The sequence below is a fragment of the Cynocephalus volans genome, chromosome 9 (assembly GCF_027409185.1).
Source record: "Cynocephalus volans isolate mCynVol1 chromosome 9, mCynVol1.pri, whole genome shotgun sequence".
Classification (NCBI taxonomy): domain Eukaryota; kingdom Metazoa; phylum Chordata; class Mammalia; order Dermoptera; family Cynocephalidae; genus Cynocephalus; species Cynocephalus volans.
The window spans coordinates 34,969,979-34,990,251 of record NC_084468.1 but is presented as its reverse complement, the minus strand read 5'-3'; the positions used below and the strand labels follow the sequence as shown (position 1 = coordinate 34,990,251).

Here is a 20,273-nt window from a genome sequence, read left to right as displayed (position 1 = left end):
TCATCTTCTGGGACCTCAGTTTCGCCATCAGTAAAATGAGGGAGGTTAGACTGGATCACCGGCAGGTACAGCTAAGATTCTGTGATCCATGAAGGACAGTTTGGGTGTAAATTGTGGAGGCAATGGGGAGCCACTGAAGGTTTTGCAGCTAGAGAATAAAATAATTCGAACTGGACTTTAGAAAACTTATCCAGTAGTTAAGAATGGACTTGTCTGAATGAAGTAATCCAGAAATAGATGATAAATACAAAAATGTTAGTTTTATAGACTATATATATGTCCCTGACCTTAACAAAATTTAACAAAATACATTATATAGCACAACAACTGTAAGTGGATACTGTGGGATTAAAGAACTCCAGTGAAAGAAGAGGTTTTATAGCTGCAAGGAACATCTATAATTTTGTCTGATATTCATTCCTTCAACTCTTCTGAGAAATGTTCCTACCATGGGGTTCTAGTGGGACTTCCACGTCTTTGAGTACCCCATCTCCGTGGCCACAGAGCTGTGTTTAGAAGTGGGAATTTGACCCAATTTGCCCAAGTATGATATTCCATCCCTGTAGCCACCAGTTGATTGATCCTGCAAAATCCTCAACTACCCAAATCAGAGCCCTTCTGGATTTATGAATTTGGGACTAGAAGGCCAGTCCCTCTTTGGTCAGAAAGGTGGAAGATGTACTCTTGGGAGTTAATTTTGATTCTGGCTTCCTGAAGGAAGTAGGTCTCAGAAAATGTGGCTATGCAAAGAAAAGTGGAGAATAAGAGACTATTTTTACAATAGCCTTTTATGAATGGCCAGAGAATAATTTTCCTTCCTTAATTCCACTGTGCTTCAAATTCAGATACACTCATAGGCCATATCAGTCAATGATGGACTGCATATATAATTGTGGTCCCATAAGATTATAATGGCTATACCATATAGCCTCTGTGTGTAGCAAGCTATACCATCTAGGTTTGTGTACCGACACTATGATGTTCGCACAACGGCAAAATCATCTGATATATTTCTCAGAATGTGTCCATGTTGTTAAGCAATGCATGATTGTACTTTTAGAAAATTAAGATTAATTTTTATAAGTCACAATAAAAATGTCAACATTGTTACTAGGAAGGTTTAGAAACAGTGATCAACTCAGTAGCAGTGAATATTCCTAACTTGCAAATTGTGGTCTGTAAATAACATTTCTCACTAAAAGGACTGAGAACTCCTTGAGAGAAATAGTTGATTCCAGGTCTAGGACAAGAAACGGGATCTTTAAGATCTTGTCTATGAGTGCAAAGAAGCTATCAAAGATTAATGGGATTGTGTCAAAAGGAAATAACAGTCAATGTAAAGGGGCAATTTTGGGAATCAACAGTGATAACTGCAATGGATTGAAATACATCATAGATGCTAAAAATCCATGAGCTCATAATGGTATTAAAAAGAAAAGCACCTCACCGGTCACTTTTGGAGGATGCTAGAGAACCAACTTATTATTCTGAAAACTAGTAAACAAAGGGAAAAAAATCAAATATTTACCCTACCTTTCCTTTATCTCAGAGTAACCAAATTGCTGATGGAGGAAAACTTCTGTATAAGAGAATTATAGCTAATAAATGCAGAAGAAATGATAAAATGTGACCCTTTTGCAATCCTTAATGAAATAATGGATCTATATATTAATCATCAATGGCTGATTAAATCATTAGGTGGAAGGTGGATGAGAAACCTTATAATAGATGGATCAGGCTGACCATACCTACACCCAACAATCAGTCTTAACGCCACATAAGGAGAGACAATGAAAAATTATGGGCTGTTATAGACTGAATGTTTGCATCCCCCCCAAATTCATATGTTAAAGCCCTAACCTCCATGTAACAGTATTTGGGGATGGAGCCTTTGGCAGGTAATTAGTGTTAGATTAGGTCATGAGGTGGGGACTGCATGATGGGATTAGTGGCCTTAATAAGAAGAGGAAGGGAGAATGATCTCTTTTTCTCCCTGCATACATGCACTGAGGAAAGGTCATGTGAGAACATAGTGAGGAGGTGGCCTTCTGCAAGCCAGTAAGAGAGACCTCACCAGGAACCACATCACTAGCCCCTTGATCTTGGACTTCTCATACTCCAGAAATGTGGGAAATAAATTTCATTGCCACCCAGACTATGGTATTTTGTTATGGCAGCCTGAGCTGACTTAAGACATGGGCCTACTGATGTGATGAAATAGGAAGTACATGGTACCACCTATGAGATCATTTTTCCAAATATATCAAATTTACATCTGATCAAGTATCTAGATTTAACTTCTAGTTAGTGGGAAATACAGGAAAATTATACTAATAGGATGCAATCAGCTAAATCTAAGTGTCAGATATTCCACAGGACAAATGATCCATTTTCTTAACAAACAAATGGTAAGGCTGGGGGGTGGGGTGGTAGAAGATTAATAGATAGAGAGAGAGAGACAGAGAGACGCAGGGGAAGAGAGGGAGAAGGAGATTAAAAGGGACTTAAAGCACATATAAACTAGATGCAGTGCATGGACCTTGTTTAGATACTGATGTGAACTAACAAACTATAAAAAGAATTTATGTGACAGGGAAATTTGAACCCTAACTAGATATTTGGCAATATCAAAAAATCATTGTTGAAGAAATTAGACCTCTCACATAGTGCTGGTAGGCATGTAAAGTGCTGCAGCTGCTTTGAGAAACAGTTAAACAGTTTCTCAAAATGTTAAACATAGAGTTCATATATGGCCTAGCAATTCCACTCCTAAGCAATATACAAGAGAAATAAAAACACATGACCACATGAAAACCTGTACACAAATATTAACAGCAGCATTGTTCATTATATCCAAAAAGTGAAAACAACCTAAATGTCCATCAGCTGATGAACAGATAAATAAAATGTAGTATATTCATACAATGGGATATTATTCAGTAATAAGAAGTTATGAAGTCCTGATATTCATACTACAATGTGAATGAACCTTGAAAACATCAGAATGTTTTTCATTGAAATGAAAGAAGCCAGACAAAAAAGGCTACATAACTGTATGATTCCATTTATATAAAATGTCTAGAATAGGCAAATCCATGGAAACAGAAAGTAGATTGCAATATATAATACATGTAGTAATTAAGATAGCGTGGTATTTGTACAAGGATAGAAAACTAAATCAATGGAAGAGACTAAAGAATACAAAAACAGAATCACACATATATGGTCATTTCATCTATGGCAAGTGCTCCACGGTAAATTTCAGTGGGGAAAGGATTATATTTTGATATATAGTGCTAGGCCAACTGTACATCCACACGGAAAAGAAAGATTCTTGACCCCTACCTCACACCACACACAAAATTTAATTCAGGATGGGCATAACCCTAAATGAGAAAGCAAAAGCAATCAAACTTGTAGAAGAAAAAAGGAAAAATATCTTCACGACCATGGAATAGGCAAAGAATTCTTAAATTGTACTCAAAAGCACTAACAATAAAAGATTCATAAATTGGACTTTATTAAAACTTAAGAATTTCCATTCATGAAGACATCACTAGAGGATAACAAGTCAAAAATCTCTCCTTGAGAGATTTTCACAGTACATGTATCTAATGAAAGAGACTTGTATTCAGAACATATAATAAAATCCTACAGAAAAGAATAAGATGAAATGATACAATTCAAAATTGGAAAAGACTTGAAGAGCGCTTCATAAAAGAGGATATTCATATGGCCACTAAACATATAAAAAGGTGCTCAATATCATTAGTCATTAGAAAAATGAGTGAAAACCATGATGAGATACCAACCACTACACATTAGGATAGTTAAACTGAATTACAGTGATGAGTGCTGGTAAAGACGAGGAGTGACTAAAACTCTCTTACCTTGCTGTTAGAGTATAAATTGGTGCAATAACCTTGACAAAAATGTTTGGCAGTACCTACTATTGCTAAAAATGTGTATACCCTATGACCTAATAATTCTACTCCTGGATATACACCCAACAGAACTGAGTGATTATGCACACTAAAAGACGTGAACAGTTTTATGACGACTTTATTCATAATGTGCCTAAACTGGAGACAATCCAAATGTCCATTAACAGGGTAAGAAGTAAATAGATTGTGGTATAGACATATGGTAGAATACACAACAATGAATAAGAATAAACTATTACTACATGTAATAACACAGACGCATTTGCATTCATAATGCTGCCTGAAAGAAACTGACACAAAAGAGTATATATGCATGATTCTGTTTACATGAAGTTCATAAACAGGCAAAACCAATCTACAAGGCTAGAAGTCAGAATTGTGGTTACCCTTGGTGAGGGGTAGTGACTGGGAGGTGACATGAGGGAGCCTTCTGGGGAGTTGGAAATGTTCTACATCTTGGTAGTTAGAATGAAAAGGGACAGCTGTGAGATATTATGAAGGAAGATTGTGACTAGGTGTGGGAGGGAGAGGAAGATTTCAAAGTTGGTGCTGAGATTTCAAATCTGGGTGTTTAGAAGCATACTACCACTTACAAATACTTCTTATAATCATTCCTGTGGAGACCAGTGTATGTTTTCTTGGCAAATATCTTGGGGGGGGTATACATATATGAAAAAATTAATTGAGTTGTATACTTAAGATTTGTGAATTTTACTGTATGCAAGTTACACCTAAAAGAAAACCCAAAGATTCTTATTGTTCAGATAGATATTGTACCCACAAATGAAATGATGTGACTGTGATTTGCTTTAAAATACTGCCGAGAAAAAGGGTGGGGGGATGAAATAAAATAAGATTGTTTATGTGTTAATAGTTGTTAAAGTCAGATAATGGGTATGTGGTAGTTTGTTATACTGTTTGACTACTTTTGCATATATTTGGAAATTTCATCAAAACGTTTTTAAAAATATTGGCATTCTTGAAAGTTTCATTACAGAGTTTACTTACAGTTTCAATTGCCATTTCTATTGCCACATTATCTTCTGAGCTTGGGCATTTCAGGAAGTGTTTAAGTGCCTGAAATGAGAATTGTAGAGCAATTAAAAGTTTTCAGACTGCTTTCACACCGGGAAAAACAAAGTTTCACACACACAAAGGTTGTGAAAGTATCTTCATCTCAAACATAGGCTTGCACAGTGCTGGTTCTTAAATATATACTTACAAGGCTGGGTATAGTTTTAAAAATGGAAGTGTCCAATTTATCCTCTGAAGAATACAGTTCTGATTTCTGATCAAATGAAAATGCAAAATGTGCCCCCTTTCAGTAAGATTTCGTTATTTTCATTCATTTATTCTTTCAACAAATATTTACTGACAACCTGCTACTATGTATGTGAGACTCTGCTAGATCTTGTGAAGAATACCAGGAAGGGTATGATATGGCCCCTCCTTTCGTGGTATGTACAATCTAATTGGGGAGATCTGTGTGATGTGATGATAATATAAGGAACCAATTATTTTAAGTCAGAATTGTCTAATTCCTCAACACCACACCACCTTATCTGCTCTGTCTTATCTGTGGGAGGTGGTGAAGAGAGCAGAGAGGAATCTAGATGGAGAACAGGGATGAGTAAAGGCCTAGCTGTAATAGTTTAGTGTAGGATTATCCCATGGAAATAGGATGCCATATTAGGAAGTTCAAGCCAGAGGGTCTAATTGTGGAAATTCTCTTGAGTACCAGGTAAGGAGTTTGGAATTTAAGAGGCCAGATGCAACAAACTGATGGCCTGTAGGCTGAATTCACACACAGATATGTTTTCTTTGGTCAGTGAGGTATTATACAAATACCTGGGCCCATATTTTAAAACTGGGAGACCCAGACTTCAGTTTCTTTTGAAAAATCATATGATCGGGCACTACTGGGCCCAAACTCCTGAATGGCAATAATTTGCTGGAAGTAAGCAGCAGCTGTCCCCTTCAGATAAAACACATGCCATCTAGTAGTCCCTACCCTGCCACACAATCAACGCACAGCTTTATCCCACAGCTTCACTTACTATGTCCCCTGTTTGGACATTATAACCCCTGCCTTAGGCAAAAGGGCTCTTCAGGGCCGAGCCCGTGGCGCACTCGGTAGCGTGCGGCGCTGGGAGCGCGGTGACGCTCCCGCCGCGGGTTCGGATCCTATATAGGAATGACCAGTGCACTCACTGGCTGAGTGCCGGTCACGAAAAACGACACAAAAAAACAAAACAAAAAAACCAACAAAAAAAACCCAAAAGGGCTCTTCAACAATGAAAACAAGTACTATTTGGGGAACAAAATAAAGGATGAGTTACAGGCAGAGAAACTAAAAACTAGAAAATTGGAAACTATTGCAATAATCAGAAGCAAGGAAACCTGGGCTTGGATTGAGTTGATAGTAGTTACAATGAAAAGGGACTGACGTGAGAGATATTACAAAGGAAGATTGTGATTGGGTGTGGGAGGGAGAGGAAGATTTCAAAACTGGTGCTGAGATTTCAAATCTGGGTGTTTAGGAGAGTACTGGCATTTACAAATATTTCCAGTAATCATTCCTGCAGAGACCAGTGTATGTTTTCTTGGCAAATACTAACTCGTGAATATTGGCCACACAGCAAGAAGAATTTTCCAGCCTGAAAATGTCTTTTTTCTCCTTCAAAGTATAAGGCAATGCTTTGATAATCTTCATTTGTATTGTCTTCAGAACCTACGACAGAAGTTCATTGAATAAAATATCTGAGCAAAACTTGTTTACATTTTATTGCTAACTTAAAAATAAGACCTAAAAACAGGTGATCTAACAATAGGTGATTAAAAACACTTAACAGCAAACACCAATATTATTATTAGTGTCTGTTTTCATCCCCAAATATATTCATCATAATTACCCTAAATATTAACTCTGTTCCACCTTCTTTTTACTCAGAACAGGAATCAGAAGAGAAAATTATGAGGCTTTTCTGAGAATCTGGGTTACAGTTTGTCATTACCCTTTGAGACTTTTATCATTGGTTAAGAGTCTCAGTCTCATTTCTTAAAACAACAGGAACTATGACGATAACCTCGTGATTTGCCTAGAGTTTCAGAACAATCAGGCAAAGTTCATCACGATACAAACATAATCCATTTCCTTTACTCAACAGTGATTGATTTACACAAGTCTGTGTGTATTTGTCAGACAAGTAGGGAAGAGGATATTCAAATGTCCAGTAGATGTTAGTTTAAGATATGGAAGGCAGCTATGCTCACCACTATACCACCAACGCCTACTAAGATATGACTGGGTTTTTTTTTTGGTTTGAGGCTTAAATATGTTAAGCACAGAGTTAGAAGAACCCCAATACTGCTGGAGTCCCAATTCATTGCTTACATTTATCCACGGGAGTTGGGGGCCCAGCAGGCTACTAAAATACAACAACATCCCTGCGCCTCCAGCCCAAGGAAAATATGAAATTTATAAGAGAAAGGCATAAAGAAAGGTGAAGAAAAGTGTGTGTGTGATATATATATGTGTGTATATATGTAGAGATATATATTATATACATACACACACATATGTATTATATAGATAAGCCATAGCCTTATGAACGTAGAAAAACTTAAATGCTTTAGTGCAATGGTGATTTGTAATGTTAGGACAGAAATGTCATCTGTCAAGTTAAACATTGGTAATTCTAAGGTTGCTTTATCTGTACTTCCTTTTTTTCTTAGCTCTTTATTTTCTCTATCTTAATGACTTCCCAAGATATTAGAAGATGCTTTAACTAATTGGTTCACTTGAAAACTGAAACAAAAATTTTCTCATTAATCCTCTTATCAATTCTTATGGTCATTTTGTGAATTTTAAAAAACAAAATAACACAAAAGGACAAATATTTAAGATTCCACTTCTATGAAGTAACATTAATTAGTGAAATTCATAGAGACAGAAAGTAGAATAGTGGTCACTAGGGGCCTGGTGGGGACAGGAGAATGGGGAATTATTATTTAATGGGTACAGAACTTTAGTCCGGGATGATGAAAAAGTTCTAGAGATGAACGGCGGTGCTGGCTGCACAACGATGTGAATGTACATAGGCCACTGAACTGTACACCTTTAAATGGAAATTTTATGTATATTTTACCACAATAAAAAACAAAGCAAAATAATACAAATAATGGTATGCATGACCTATGAAATGAAAACCTGAAAATCGTTTCAGTAGTTTCTAAGAATAATTTCAAACATGGGAAGAAAACCTATAAGCAGGTATTCTCAGAATATAAAATTCTCCTTTAGACCTTCAAAGTCTTTAAAAGCCATATCTTGTACATATCACTCTTTGTCAAAGTAATCATATATTCCTAACTTATAACCAAATTTTCTTAATTTATAAAAATATTTACATTTTCAAAAAACATCCTGCATTCCCTATCACCTTCATTTTGAAATCATGCTTTACCACTACTGTTGGTAAATGGCAAGATTTGGGAAATCTTGGCCTCCCTTGGAACCCACCCCCCAAAAACCGTGATTTCTGGAAATAGTCCTTTTTATAATACCATCTCACCTTTAAGTAATAGGGATCTTGAAATCTAGCAAGTAACATATAGATAGGTGTATGCCTACATATAAATGGTATACATTTACACCAAGAGTGTTCTTGTGTGTACATCAATTTGATAATTAGATCTTAAAGTGTTTTATGATAAAAATATTTAAGAGAAATCTGGGAAAACAATGATATTTACCAATTATATCTGCATAGATTTCCATTTTGTTGTGTTGCTGAGCCAGTGTGAAAGCTTCGTTGTTACATTTGGACATGACAAGAAACTGAATGGCAGACCCATAGTCACCTAGCTGTAGAAAAAACCTAAAACGAAGTACTTTCATTAGCTTGATTCTTATATAAAACAAGTTTTTGATTTACAAAATTAAATCTTTTTCAGTCAGGAGAAGCCATATAAAAATTAAAATTTGGGCTGCCTGGTTTGCTCAGCTGGTTAGAACGCAGCCTTAAAACACTAAGGTCACAGGTTCGGATCCCCATATGGACCAGTTGCCAAAAAAACAAAACAAAAACCAAAACGCCCAAATATATAAAAATAAAAATTTATCAGTTATACTGCAGTTCTACATTATATGCATATACTTGAAAAAATACTCTCATAAGCTGACCACAACAGCCTATGAATTTAAACACCCGCACCTAATAAAAAAATCAAAAAGAATAAATATTCCTTTTGAATTTCTTTATTTGATGAGGGTAGATGGGGGCTTTCTTTTAAAGTTAGTTTTTGCAAGTCCAAAAATATGAATATATTATGTTACCTGGCTACCATTTTGGCTCCATCCAGAGACTGGGTTTCTCTGACAACACTGACAGCTTTTTCAGGATTATTGAGGTGATCCAGATAGATACGGATTACACTGTTCCATTGTTTTGCATTCTCATAAGCCACTATGGCTTCCTTGTATCTGTTAAGAAATACTTCATTCAAATAAACTTTCTTAGCACTGTCAATTTTGGGGGAAATGTCAATAAATGTTTGGAATACTTTTCTATTTTATTATGGTTGCTTATTTTTCTTGAACTTCTTTTTGCTTCATTAAAAATAATACTTGGAAACATCTCAGTAAAATACGTTCTTTTTAGGGGTTTGATAAACTAACAGTCAAATAAATACCAATACTGAATTATATTTTCTCATCTGAATCAAAGATATATAACTTTTTAACGTTTTACTGGTTCTTTTTTCCTTTTTGAGTGAGAAAATTATGAGAGCAATATAGGATTATTTTAGAAAACATAAAAATACAGATTTTTTTTCACAATTATACATGTAGATTAATGGTGACATATAAAATCTTCCCATATTCACCTCTAGATGGAGCTCAGGACTTCTTCTCAATTCTGACTAGCTCTCTAGCTCTTTCCATTTCAAAAAAACATTTAGTACGGATCTCTATTTCCTAAGCTTACTTTTCTAAAAGTAGAGGGTATTAACCTTTAAAAGTCTCTTAAAAGATATTTCCAAGTTATTTCACAAAGGCTATAGAAATTTATATTTCCATCAGTCACATATAAGAAAGGCATTTTGACAGTATGGTGATTAGATTAAAATAAATCTTTCCAAATATGATAGACTGCTTTAATTCAGTTATTATAGTGTGGTGGGGCTTTCTCATGTTTACATGAAATACAATTTCATAATTGTATTTCCTCCTCTGGGACTTGTTTTCTTGTCTTTAGCTCATTTTCCTATTAGTGTCTTCGAGTTTCTTGTATTAAGTTGCAGGAGATATTTGTATACTTAGGATAATACCCATCCATTCCTATATTTTAACACTGTTTTATGCCTTAAACAGTGCAGCCATTTGTGTGGAATTCACCTTTCCTCACTTTTCTTTCCCTCTGCACCCCCCTAAATTATCTTCCTTAATAAAATAATGATCACTCAACTTTATTTTCTTGCCATATTATATCAAAATTTCAACTACCAGTACTTAACTCTAAAATAAAAAGAGACAGTAGTCTATATTTGAATACATAAAGGAAGAACTGAGGTATAGGAAGATTTTAATAATCTGGCACTTCAGGCCAGTAAAGGGTATATTAAGATGGTTTCTGTCTTTCTCTGTTTTGCCTTTCTTAGAGGGGTGCAAATATCAACTGTTAATTTACAAAACTTACATTATTTTAAATTAGTCTAAATATGAAAAATTATACAAACCTTCCATCTGCTTCTTTAGCTTTGGCATACTGCAAGTGGATCTTGGGAGAAGAAACATGAGGCAGAAGCTCACCAACTTTTGCCCTATAAAAGTAGGTTCAGGAGAATAATATCAGTATTAAATTCACTCCAAAAGGAGCTTCCTACAATCAATACTAGTTTTTAGGATTAAAAAAAGTTATCATGATCTTTCAAAAATCTTGGCTCCTATAGGTAAAACCAGATTTAATTGCTTTTTCTCCTAACACCTACCCCCATGAGGGTGGTAAAATTAAAGTTTTAATTCATTAACTCTTTTGGGACAATAGGTTTTGTTTGTTTGCCTGTTTGTTCTTTTCCTGTAATTTATCTGATCAGGGATTTCCCCACACCAAACCAGCAGAACGTGGTGTTCTGTGGGAAAAGAACTATTACTATGAACTCATCTATGAAGAAAAAAACAGAGGTGGAGGGCAGGCCCAGATAGGAGGAACAGAATGGACAGGGTGGAAGAGCAGCAGGAGACAGCAGGAGCAGGGGAGGCTACTGGGCATGCTCATTTCCAAACGTGCTCAGAAACCAACTGTAGCCAACCCTTACCAGTTTTTACAGCGGATGTAAACAGACGCTGCTTTGTCATAGTAGAGACCTTTTTCATACAGTTGGGCTGCTTCTGAAAATTGCTAAAATAATATATGATTATTAAAATATTAAATTCATTGTGTACAAGACTACATGAATATTTATACACAGAAAACAATACCTTCATATTCTCCAATATGGCTCCACAGTCTCTCTTAAGGACCCTGCTGGGATGCTTGAGGGCTTGGTTAACCCCTCTGCGTATGTCTCCCATCCTTATGGACATCTGGGCCACTCCAGCCAGGCACACTTCATCATGTTCCTGCAATTGTAAGGTGAACACTAACAAATCAGACCCTAACTTAAAACAATGTATTTCACCCAAAACAGTTAACTTAAATCTAAAATGAGTCCAGAGGTTATGGTTTACTTTCATTTATCTTTTCAGGGAAGGATGTCTCATAATTTTGTTTGTTTTTTCTGTTTGTTTTTGGAGGCTGGCCCTGTATCAGGATCCAAACTGCTGACGTTGGTGTTATCAGTACCACACTCTAACCAACTGAGCTAACCTGCCAGCCAAAGTCTCATAATTTTAAAATAGCATTGAGTCTTTTCTTCAGAACCAGCTATCCCAAAGGTATATATTTTTCTTCAGAAGTCAAGATCTTTTATGCTTATGACCAAACTTTTATTACCCCATGTCATAATACCTTGTATGTCTTCTTGGTATGTATACAGTTTTATAGAAGAAGGAATATACTGGCTATCTAGCATAAATGTTATGAATAAAATTAGGGGGGAAAACCATTTATCAAACTGAATAATTCTCTATTAAGCATGATTAAACATAAAGTCTTTATTTAGAATTGTTTAATTCATTAAAAATAAAGACAGCTAAGTAATTTTTCAAATAACTAACCTGTACTACTAAAGTGTAATGTCAGATTACATTTTATCTGAAGCAGCATGTCTGGCAGAATTTTCTGTGATGATAGAAATGTTCTATATCTGCCCAGTCCTATATGGTAGCTAATAGTCAAAGTGGCTACTAGGCATTTGAAATATGGCTAGTGCGACAGAGGAACTAAATTTTAAACTTTACTTATTTTTAAACAATTTAAATAGCCACAAGTGGCTAGTGATTACTGTATTTGGCAGCACAGATAAAGAATGAACTAAAATAGATGTAGCCAACAAAGAAAATGTCAAAAATTCAAGAGATAAATGAGCAAAGAGTGGTCAGGCAATTCATAAAAAAATAGGACTGGCCAAGAAATAAATCAAAACATGCTCAGCACAGGCAACCAAAGGAAAAAATAAAGAAATGGGCTTATATCAAACTAAAAAGCTTCTGCACAGCAAAAGAAACAATTTACAGAGCAAAAAGACAACCAACAGAGTAGGAGAAAATATTTGCAAAATATACATCTGACAAAGGATTAATAACCAGAATATACAAGGAACTCAAACACTTAACAGCAAAAAAGCAAGTAACTCAACTAAAAAATGGGCAAAGGAGCTGAATAGGCATTTCTCAAAGGAAGACATATGAATGGCCAACGGACACATGAAAACATGCTCAACATCACTCAGCATTCGGGAAACGCAAATCAAAACCACTTTGAAATATCATCTCATTCCAGTTAGGATGGCTAATATCCAAAGGACAGAGAATGACAACAAATGCTGGCAAGGATGTGGAGAAAAAGGAACGCTCCTACACTGTTGGTGGGACTGCAAAATGGTGCAGCCTTTATGGAAAATGGTATGGAGGTTCCTCAAACAATTACAGATAGATCTACCATATGATCCACCTATTCTACCGCTGGGAATATACCCAAAGGAATGGAAATCATCATGTCAAAGGGATACCTGTACTGTCATGTTTATTGCAGCGCTATTTATAATAGCCTAGAGTTGGAACCAGCCTAAATGCACATCATCAGATGAGTGGATAAGGAAAATATGGTACATCTACACAATGAAATACGACTCTGCTATTAAAAAAATGAAATACTACCATTCGCAGCAACATGGATGGACTTAGGGAAAATAATATTAATTCAAATAAGCCAGGCACAGAAAGAGAAATACCGCATGTTCTCACTTATTTGTGGGAGTTAAAAAAAAAAAAAAAAAGTAAATATACAAACGAATGGGGGGAAGACACATCAATCACAATTCCTTGATTTTTTTAAGTAAACAGATATGATGTTGATGAGGGGAGGGGGGAGAGGGAGGGAGGAAAAGGAGGAATTGGTAAAAGGACACAAAAATCAACTATATTGTATACTGATAAAATAAAAAAATAAAAAAATGCTCAACTTCACTAATAATCAAATACGCATAAAATAAAATGAAATAACTTGTTTTTTTGCTTATCAAATTAGCAGTGATAAAACAACTGATAACATTCAGTGTTGCTGAGAATGAGGGAGAAATTGACATTATAATACACACAGTGTATATTAATTACTACAATTTCTTTTGGAGAGCAATTTAGCAATATCAAACATTAAAAGCTCAGTTTATGACCTAGAAATCCCACTTAGAAGAATATATTCTTCAGAAATACTATCGTAGGTAGCTAAAGATACAAACAGTAGACAGAATATTATTGCAGTGCTTTTGATAATACAAAAAAGACTGCACAACTACAATTCAATAAGGGAGTGAATAAAAAAATAATGCTACATTCAAACAATGGAATATTAGAAGCTCTTAAAAGATTAACACAGACTCATGGACTGACTTTGAAATGCCATGAACAAAGCAAAATGCTGCTTTGCACCGAGTGTATATTCAGTCAATCTTTGCTGAATGAATGGAAATGAATGATTTCATTTTCAGCAAAAATCCATATTACATACATATGTGTATGCTACTAAGAGATTCTGCATGGAGACATATAAAATCAGTAACAGTGGTTACCATTAAGGGGTGTGGATGGAGCAGAGAACATCGGATTCTCCCTTTTCACGGTAACATACTTTGGTGATTTTTAAAATTGGTTATAATGAGCTTGCATTACTTTTGTAATAAAAATGCCAGATGTAAAACAGAAAATAAAAAGATTTTCAACCTTTACAAGACATCACCTAACTTAACAACAACAATTTTCATTGTAAAACTTAGCTTTTGAACTAAAATTCTGGGACGGTAGAATGGGGTGGGTATGTGCCTTCCAGGTTCATCTTAAAAGATACAGCATGAGAGATGAAATGACAGAACAAACTTTTATGGATCGGGAATGCACTTTCAAAATGGTTATTGAAACTTTTTAAAAGAGCAAAAGGAAAAGACTTATGAAAATCATAGTGAGAAGGTATAAAAATCTTAATCAGAAGCTCATATTTAGGATGCAATGGAAAACATATTTTTTAAACTGACAAAAATATTGTCATCTTCAGTTTTTAGGAGTTTAAAGTGTTTTAAAATGATTTAACTATATCCTTGCAAAGTTAATAAACTGAAAAAAGGCTCAACTGCTAGATATCGAATAAATACAATGCAAATAAGACAATGATGTTTTAAAATGAAACTGAAAATAAACCCGAAGATAATTACGCCTATCTTTATTCAAGGTTACCTTATTATCACCTGTTATTCCTTTCTCATAATGAGCCAAAGCATTTACATAATCACCCCTGAAAGAAAAATCAGAGTGAATTTTGATACATATTTAAGAATTTTATTTACATATAAAATATATAAAAGATAATATTTGTCAATGAGTTGCTTAGGCTTACAAAAGATGAGATAACAACAGAGATGAATTCTTTCAAAGTGTAGTCTATATTTTGCTACATTAAAAATAATTATTAAGCTGGGTTATGCTACACTATAGATACTTTCTGTGTGCCATGCCATGCATTTTGGGGAGCTACATTAAATTTTATGGGCCACTTTTGGTTAATTATTTCCTTTGGGGCACTAAATGACAATCATACGACCATAAAAACCAATGTTTTTTTCCTAAGGCCTAATATTTATAAGAATATGTATTGCAAGAATCTGAGTTGCTCTCAATTTATTAGAGTAGAAACGGAGGAACACACTGGGAGGAACACACTGGGATTACAGTATTGAGGGTCCTGGTTTTTACTCTAAGAGAAAGTGTTATACATGATATAAATAGTAATACTCCTTACTCCCATGACTCATGCTAACACAGATCTGCATATCCAGAAGATATATTTATTATCTCAACTTGTTTTCATTATTTGGGAGAGAATGAGTCAGTGATTCGCCTAAGACCCTTTTTGAAATCCATTTTCTGCTAAGAAACCATCTCCTCCAGAATAAATAATCAGTTCTGAAAATGGCATTATTTGAGATCTATCTTATCTCTACTTTATCAGCTTAGGTAAGTTAGCATACCTTTCTAAGCCTCATTCAGTTTCATCATCTACTCATGTACAAGGAAATTTTTGGAAGAGAAGCTGTTCTGATGATTGAGAACTTTGCTTTGGTCAGCTCAGGGCTTCAGAGTCAGCAATGTTCCTTTCCTCAGTAGAAATTTCTAATAATTTTTAATAATTACTAATTACAGTAACTGAGCTAGAGTTGTCTGTCTCCTGACAATAGGAATGACAGTTCCTCCTGCAGGAGCCTGAGGTTTTCCTTCGGCAAGCTCAATTAGAAGATGCTAAATTAAGATTTTGGAACTCTCACTATTTTTACGTTATTTTAGCTCACTTACTTTGTTATATTTTATTTTGAAACTCTGATATGGATCTAGCTTATTAGTCTAATCCCAGACTGGAGGGTTAAATCTCTCCCAGACTTGTCAGACTGGCCCTGCTTTAACCTAATCGAGGTCTTGTATGCATAAATGAAACAGACTGTTGGAAGTGAGCACAAACTAAGTCCCTATGTGTAAAAATCAGTAGCTCATAGCTACTGGGGTATTGGAAGGTGATGAGATATAACTAACAAAGGGTTAAAAGAGGTCAGGATCATGAACACAGGTTATGAAAAGCAGTGTGTCACCCTGATGCTATGCATAATTGTTGATGGCCAAATGTGATTCAAAACAATATTCAGACTCTAAATGCAGAAAAGGATTAGACCCAAACTTAGATTTTGATGCTGACTATTAAAAGTGGATACATGCATGGATAAGACATCATTAGTCAGAGAAAACATTTTTTGGATGTATAATTAATACAGTTTTTTCCCCTAAAAAGCAGTTATTAAATCAATGGAGGGCCTTATCATTAATGGAAGTTTGGAACTGAAGATATGCAGTAATTAGCTACTGACTGAAACATATAAAAATGAGGACTTACGTGAATTCAAGCTGAATAGCATATTCTTTTGATATAAATGGTATTTGGTCTGGGGCCAAACGCTTTGCCAGTTGTAGAGCACTGTCCCAGTGCTGTAAATCCCTTCTCATCTGTTAAGAAGAGAAGGATCTGAATATCAAATGAGCAAATTACTTTGCAAAGTCACCATATAGTGCCATTTTCAATAAAACTGATTTCAAAAACTTTTTGTTTATATAATGAAATGATCTCTATAAGGATAGTATATCACTATAACATGCATTCTCTATGCAGGTGATAGAGCACTGAAGGGAGCAAAATTGATTCACTGGGGGTGGGGGTGGGGGGACAAAAAATCTTAGCTATGACAGTGGTTTGTGGCCCTCTGAAATTCCAATCCTACCTAACAAAATCTTATTACAAGGGTCCACAGCTAAATGCAGAAGAGCTAAGATGACATCTTTGCCCTCACTTATTGCAATTATTCCTGTTTCAATAAGTACCACTCCAAGTTTTGAAAACATCTCAGGGTGTCCCTAATTATCTCAAATAATATGGTAAAATTATCTAATTATTTCTTAAAATTAATGTGGTTCACTTAAAATTTAAAAACAAAAATCTTCTGTAGAACACTTTGAAAAGGGAAAGTTGTAAAATTAATAACAAGCATGTTTTCAAAACAACCTTTTATACTGTTGCAGAATAACATCAATAATTGCAATAGCTACCATTTCTGTGTCTTTACTATTGATCCGACACTGCGCTAAAAGCTCTAATTCTCATTTAAAAATCTTTATGACTACCCTGTGGGCTAGATGTTATTATCCTTACTTTAAAGAAGCAGGATCTAGGGCTCAGAAAGATTAAATAACTTGTCCAAGGTTACACAGAACTGAGGTTTGAACCCAGACATGTCCGACTCTAAAGTTCATACTCTCAAAAGCTATTCTATATTGCCATGTCTCCTTCCATGCCCTTGAATTAGGTCCTTCACCCTGTTCTAGGCCCTCTCGTGCAATACTCACCTCTGGGAAACTAGACCTTAGCTCACCTCAATACACAAGAGAATTTCACACAATAAGTAAAAGATAAATGTGCTTCAGTTTTCCCATCTGGAAAACAGAGAAAATAATAGTACTCTCACAGCATTGTTGTGAGCGTTAAATGAGTTAATAATATATGTCAAGTGCTTAGAAAAGTGCCCAGCTCATGAGAGCACTCAATAAATTGTGGCTAATTTTCTTTGAACATGGTTTTGCAAATGACACAATCTGTTCTCTTTGGACACATTTACATTTTAAACTATTTAGTAATGTTACAATACATGCCTTTTATGCTTCCACAGAACACAGAATGAAAACATTTTTGAAGTTAGTGAGTACTGAGGGGTTCTTAAAGCTGAAATGTTCAAATACTAGGAAGGGGAAGCTGTGTGGTATTTGGTACTGAGAAAGTTGAACTAGACATGGGGGTTGTCCTCCTTTGCGTGTTCCTGCCATCCCTCTTTGCTGCCGTACCTCCAGAGCAGCAACGGGACAGCTGGATGCCAGGTAGAGGTCCTGAGCCAGGTTGAAATCATTAATGAACATGGCGAGGTGTCCTGCCAAAAGACTGTAGTCCTCTATTCCCTACAAATATAAGCAGTTTTGATGAGAAGAAATACAAATGTTTAACTTTTAAAAAAAAAATACTTTGCTCAGTAAGAAGTGAAAATGTTCTATCAATTCACCTGTTTATAAGTTAGGTAAGATTAACTGCAGAAATTTAAAATGTTTGAATAAATAGCATTTAAATCTTAATCTGATAATTCTAATAAAATGCTGTTTACCTTTATTTGTTCCAAGGACATCACTATGCCAACATTTCCAATTGTCCGATAAATGCGGATTGCAAACTCCACTTCCATGTGGTGTAGACAAGCTCTGGCAAACTCATTCCAGGCAGCATGATCATTCAGAATCCTGCACATTTCCCAAGCATCAGAAAACCTGGGATTTGAGTACATAAGCTTAATTAGAGAGCTTTTCTTGCCACCTATTAGGAAATTTTCAGACTTGTACAATTTCATATCACGCCCTAGATGAATTTTAAAAAACATTTCTTAACCTGTAACTGTCATTAGCAAGTGATGAAAAAATACACGAACTTTCTTCCTTTTTTGTACAGATACATGTTCTTTCTTGAATTTCTTTTATTCATCTGAATCTACCCTTTTAACCAGCCTCCTTCCAGTTAACGAAACAGTTATTTCTATTTATTTATTTTTGTTTTATTTAACACATAGATGAAAATTATTGTTGTTCTCATATAAGTCTAGTAAAACTAGTACTCTATTCCTTATTTAGAAGTTAAAAACAGGGGTTTCCAAACTATGGCGAATGGGCCAAATTGAGTCAGCTGCCTATTTTTTATAAACAAAGTTTGAGTGGAACACAGTTACTTGTCAGCCCACTTGTTTATGGATTGTCTCTGGCTGCTTTCTTGTTACAACAGCTGGCTTGAATAGTTGCAACAGAAACTCAATGATCCTTAAAGCCTGAAATGTTTACCATTTGGTCCATGTTTACCATTCTATTATGGACCTTTTTAGCATTGGTCCATAATAGAAAAAGTTTGCTGACTTCTGGTTTAAAGCATGAACACAAATGCCAATTAAACTTTTTGTGTAACCACAACATCACTGTCTCTATTCATCCATCCATCCTTCTATTCACCTATCCATTTGCCCATCCAAAACACATTTACTGAGCATCATGTGACAGAAACTGTACATGGAACCAAGACACAAAGATCAAACAAATAGTTCTGTTCTTAAGACAGTCATAATTGGGGAAGGTGGAAAAGACAGATAAGTAAACGAGTAACTATAACACAGTATGACACAGGTAACTGGGCACTAACAAAATGTGAATCTTTGTGCTAAGTGTTTTGCAAAAATTCTCTTACCAATTACCCTAACAGCCCCACCCACTAAGTATCATTGTTATTTCTCTTTATAGGAAAATATATATTTCCTCTTTATAGAGGAAACTGAGGCTTAGAGACCTTAAAAGACTGGCCCAAGTCACCCAGTCATAAGTGCTTACTATGCATAAGCGCTCACTGCATCCTGGCCCTGAGGCAGCACGTCAGAAAGACTCTAACCGGGACTGCCTGCGGTGGTTGGGGGCCAGGGAAGATTTCCTGGAGTAGGAGAGGACTCCATGGAATGGTGAAGAATGAGGAGTTGGTACATTCAGAGTTAGGGGAAGGCCATTCCAGGAAGATGAAGAAGAATGTGCCAAGGCAAAGAATCATAAAACATATATAAATCAGGCAGCCAGTGGAATAGACAGGGAGTTGAGCAGTGGGATAGTTGTGGCTTGTATTATTAAATCATCAAATGCCTAGCATGTCATGCTGAGGTCCCCAGGGAGTTGGATTTTTCCCTAAAGGCAATGAGAAGCCTCTAAAAGATCTTCAGCAACAGAATGAGAGGATCAGATTCACATTTTCAAATGTGGGAGAAAATAGATTACACTGTTATGAGACTATTGGCAAAGAGAGCAGTTAGGAAGTGGTTGCATTATACATTATTCCAAGTGAGGAACTGAGTTAAGATGCAGGGAAACAGGAGGAGAAAAGGATCTGGAGAGTGTGTGTGTGTGCGTGTGTGTGCACGTGTGTGTGCTAGGGCATGTGCATGTATGATTAGTTAGGACAGGGGGTAAAAAGGGAGCTGGGGAAGATAATAGGTTCAGTTTTAGACAGGACAAGT

General features: G+C 35.6%; 1 protein-coding gene across 1 annotated transcript in view; it reads right to left on the bottom strand.

Annotated features, from left to right (window-relative positions):
- Positions 1 to 20,273, bottom strand: part of WDR19 (WD repeat domain 19) — a 73,670-nt gene that overhangs the window by 20,910 nt on the left and 32,487 nt on the right. The window contains exons 14-24 of the mRNA XM_063108013.1: positions 18,345 to 18,504; positions 18,034 to 18,144; positions 16,538 to 16,647; positions 14,836 to 14,893; positions 11,428 to 11,568; positions 11,265 to 11,347; positions 10,686 to 10,769; positions 9,283 to 9,429; positions 8,700 to 8,824; positions 6,563 to 6,675; positions 4,953 to 5,021 (exon numbers count right to left, since the gene is read on the bottom strand). Of these exons, the coding sequence (XP_062964083.1) occupies positions 4,953 to 5,021; positions 6,563 to 6,675; positions 8,700 to 8,824; positions 9,283 to 9,429; positions 10,686 to 10,769; positions 11,265 to 11,347; positions 11,428 to 11,568; positions 14,836 to 14,893; positions 16,538 to 16,647; positions 18,034 to 18,144; positions 18,345 to 18,504 (1,201 nt within the window). The remainder of the gene's footprint in view (positions 1 to 4,952; positions 5,022 to 6,562; positions 6,676 to 8,699; positions 8,825 to 9,282; positions 9,430 to 10,685; positions 10,770 to 11,264; positions 11,348 to 11,427; positions 11,569 to 14,835; positions 14,894 to 16,537; positions 16,648 to 18,033; positions 18,145 to 18,344; positions 18,505 to 20,273) is intronic.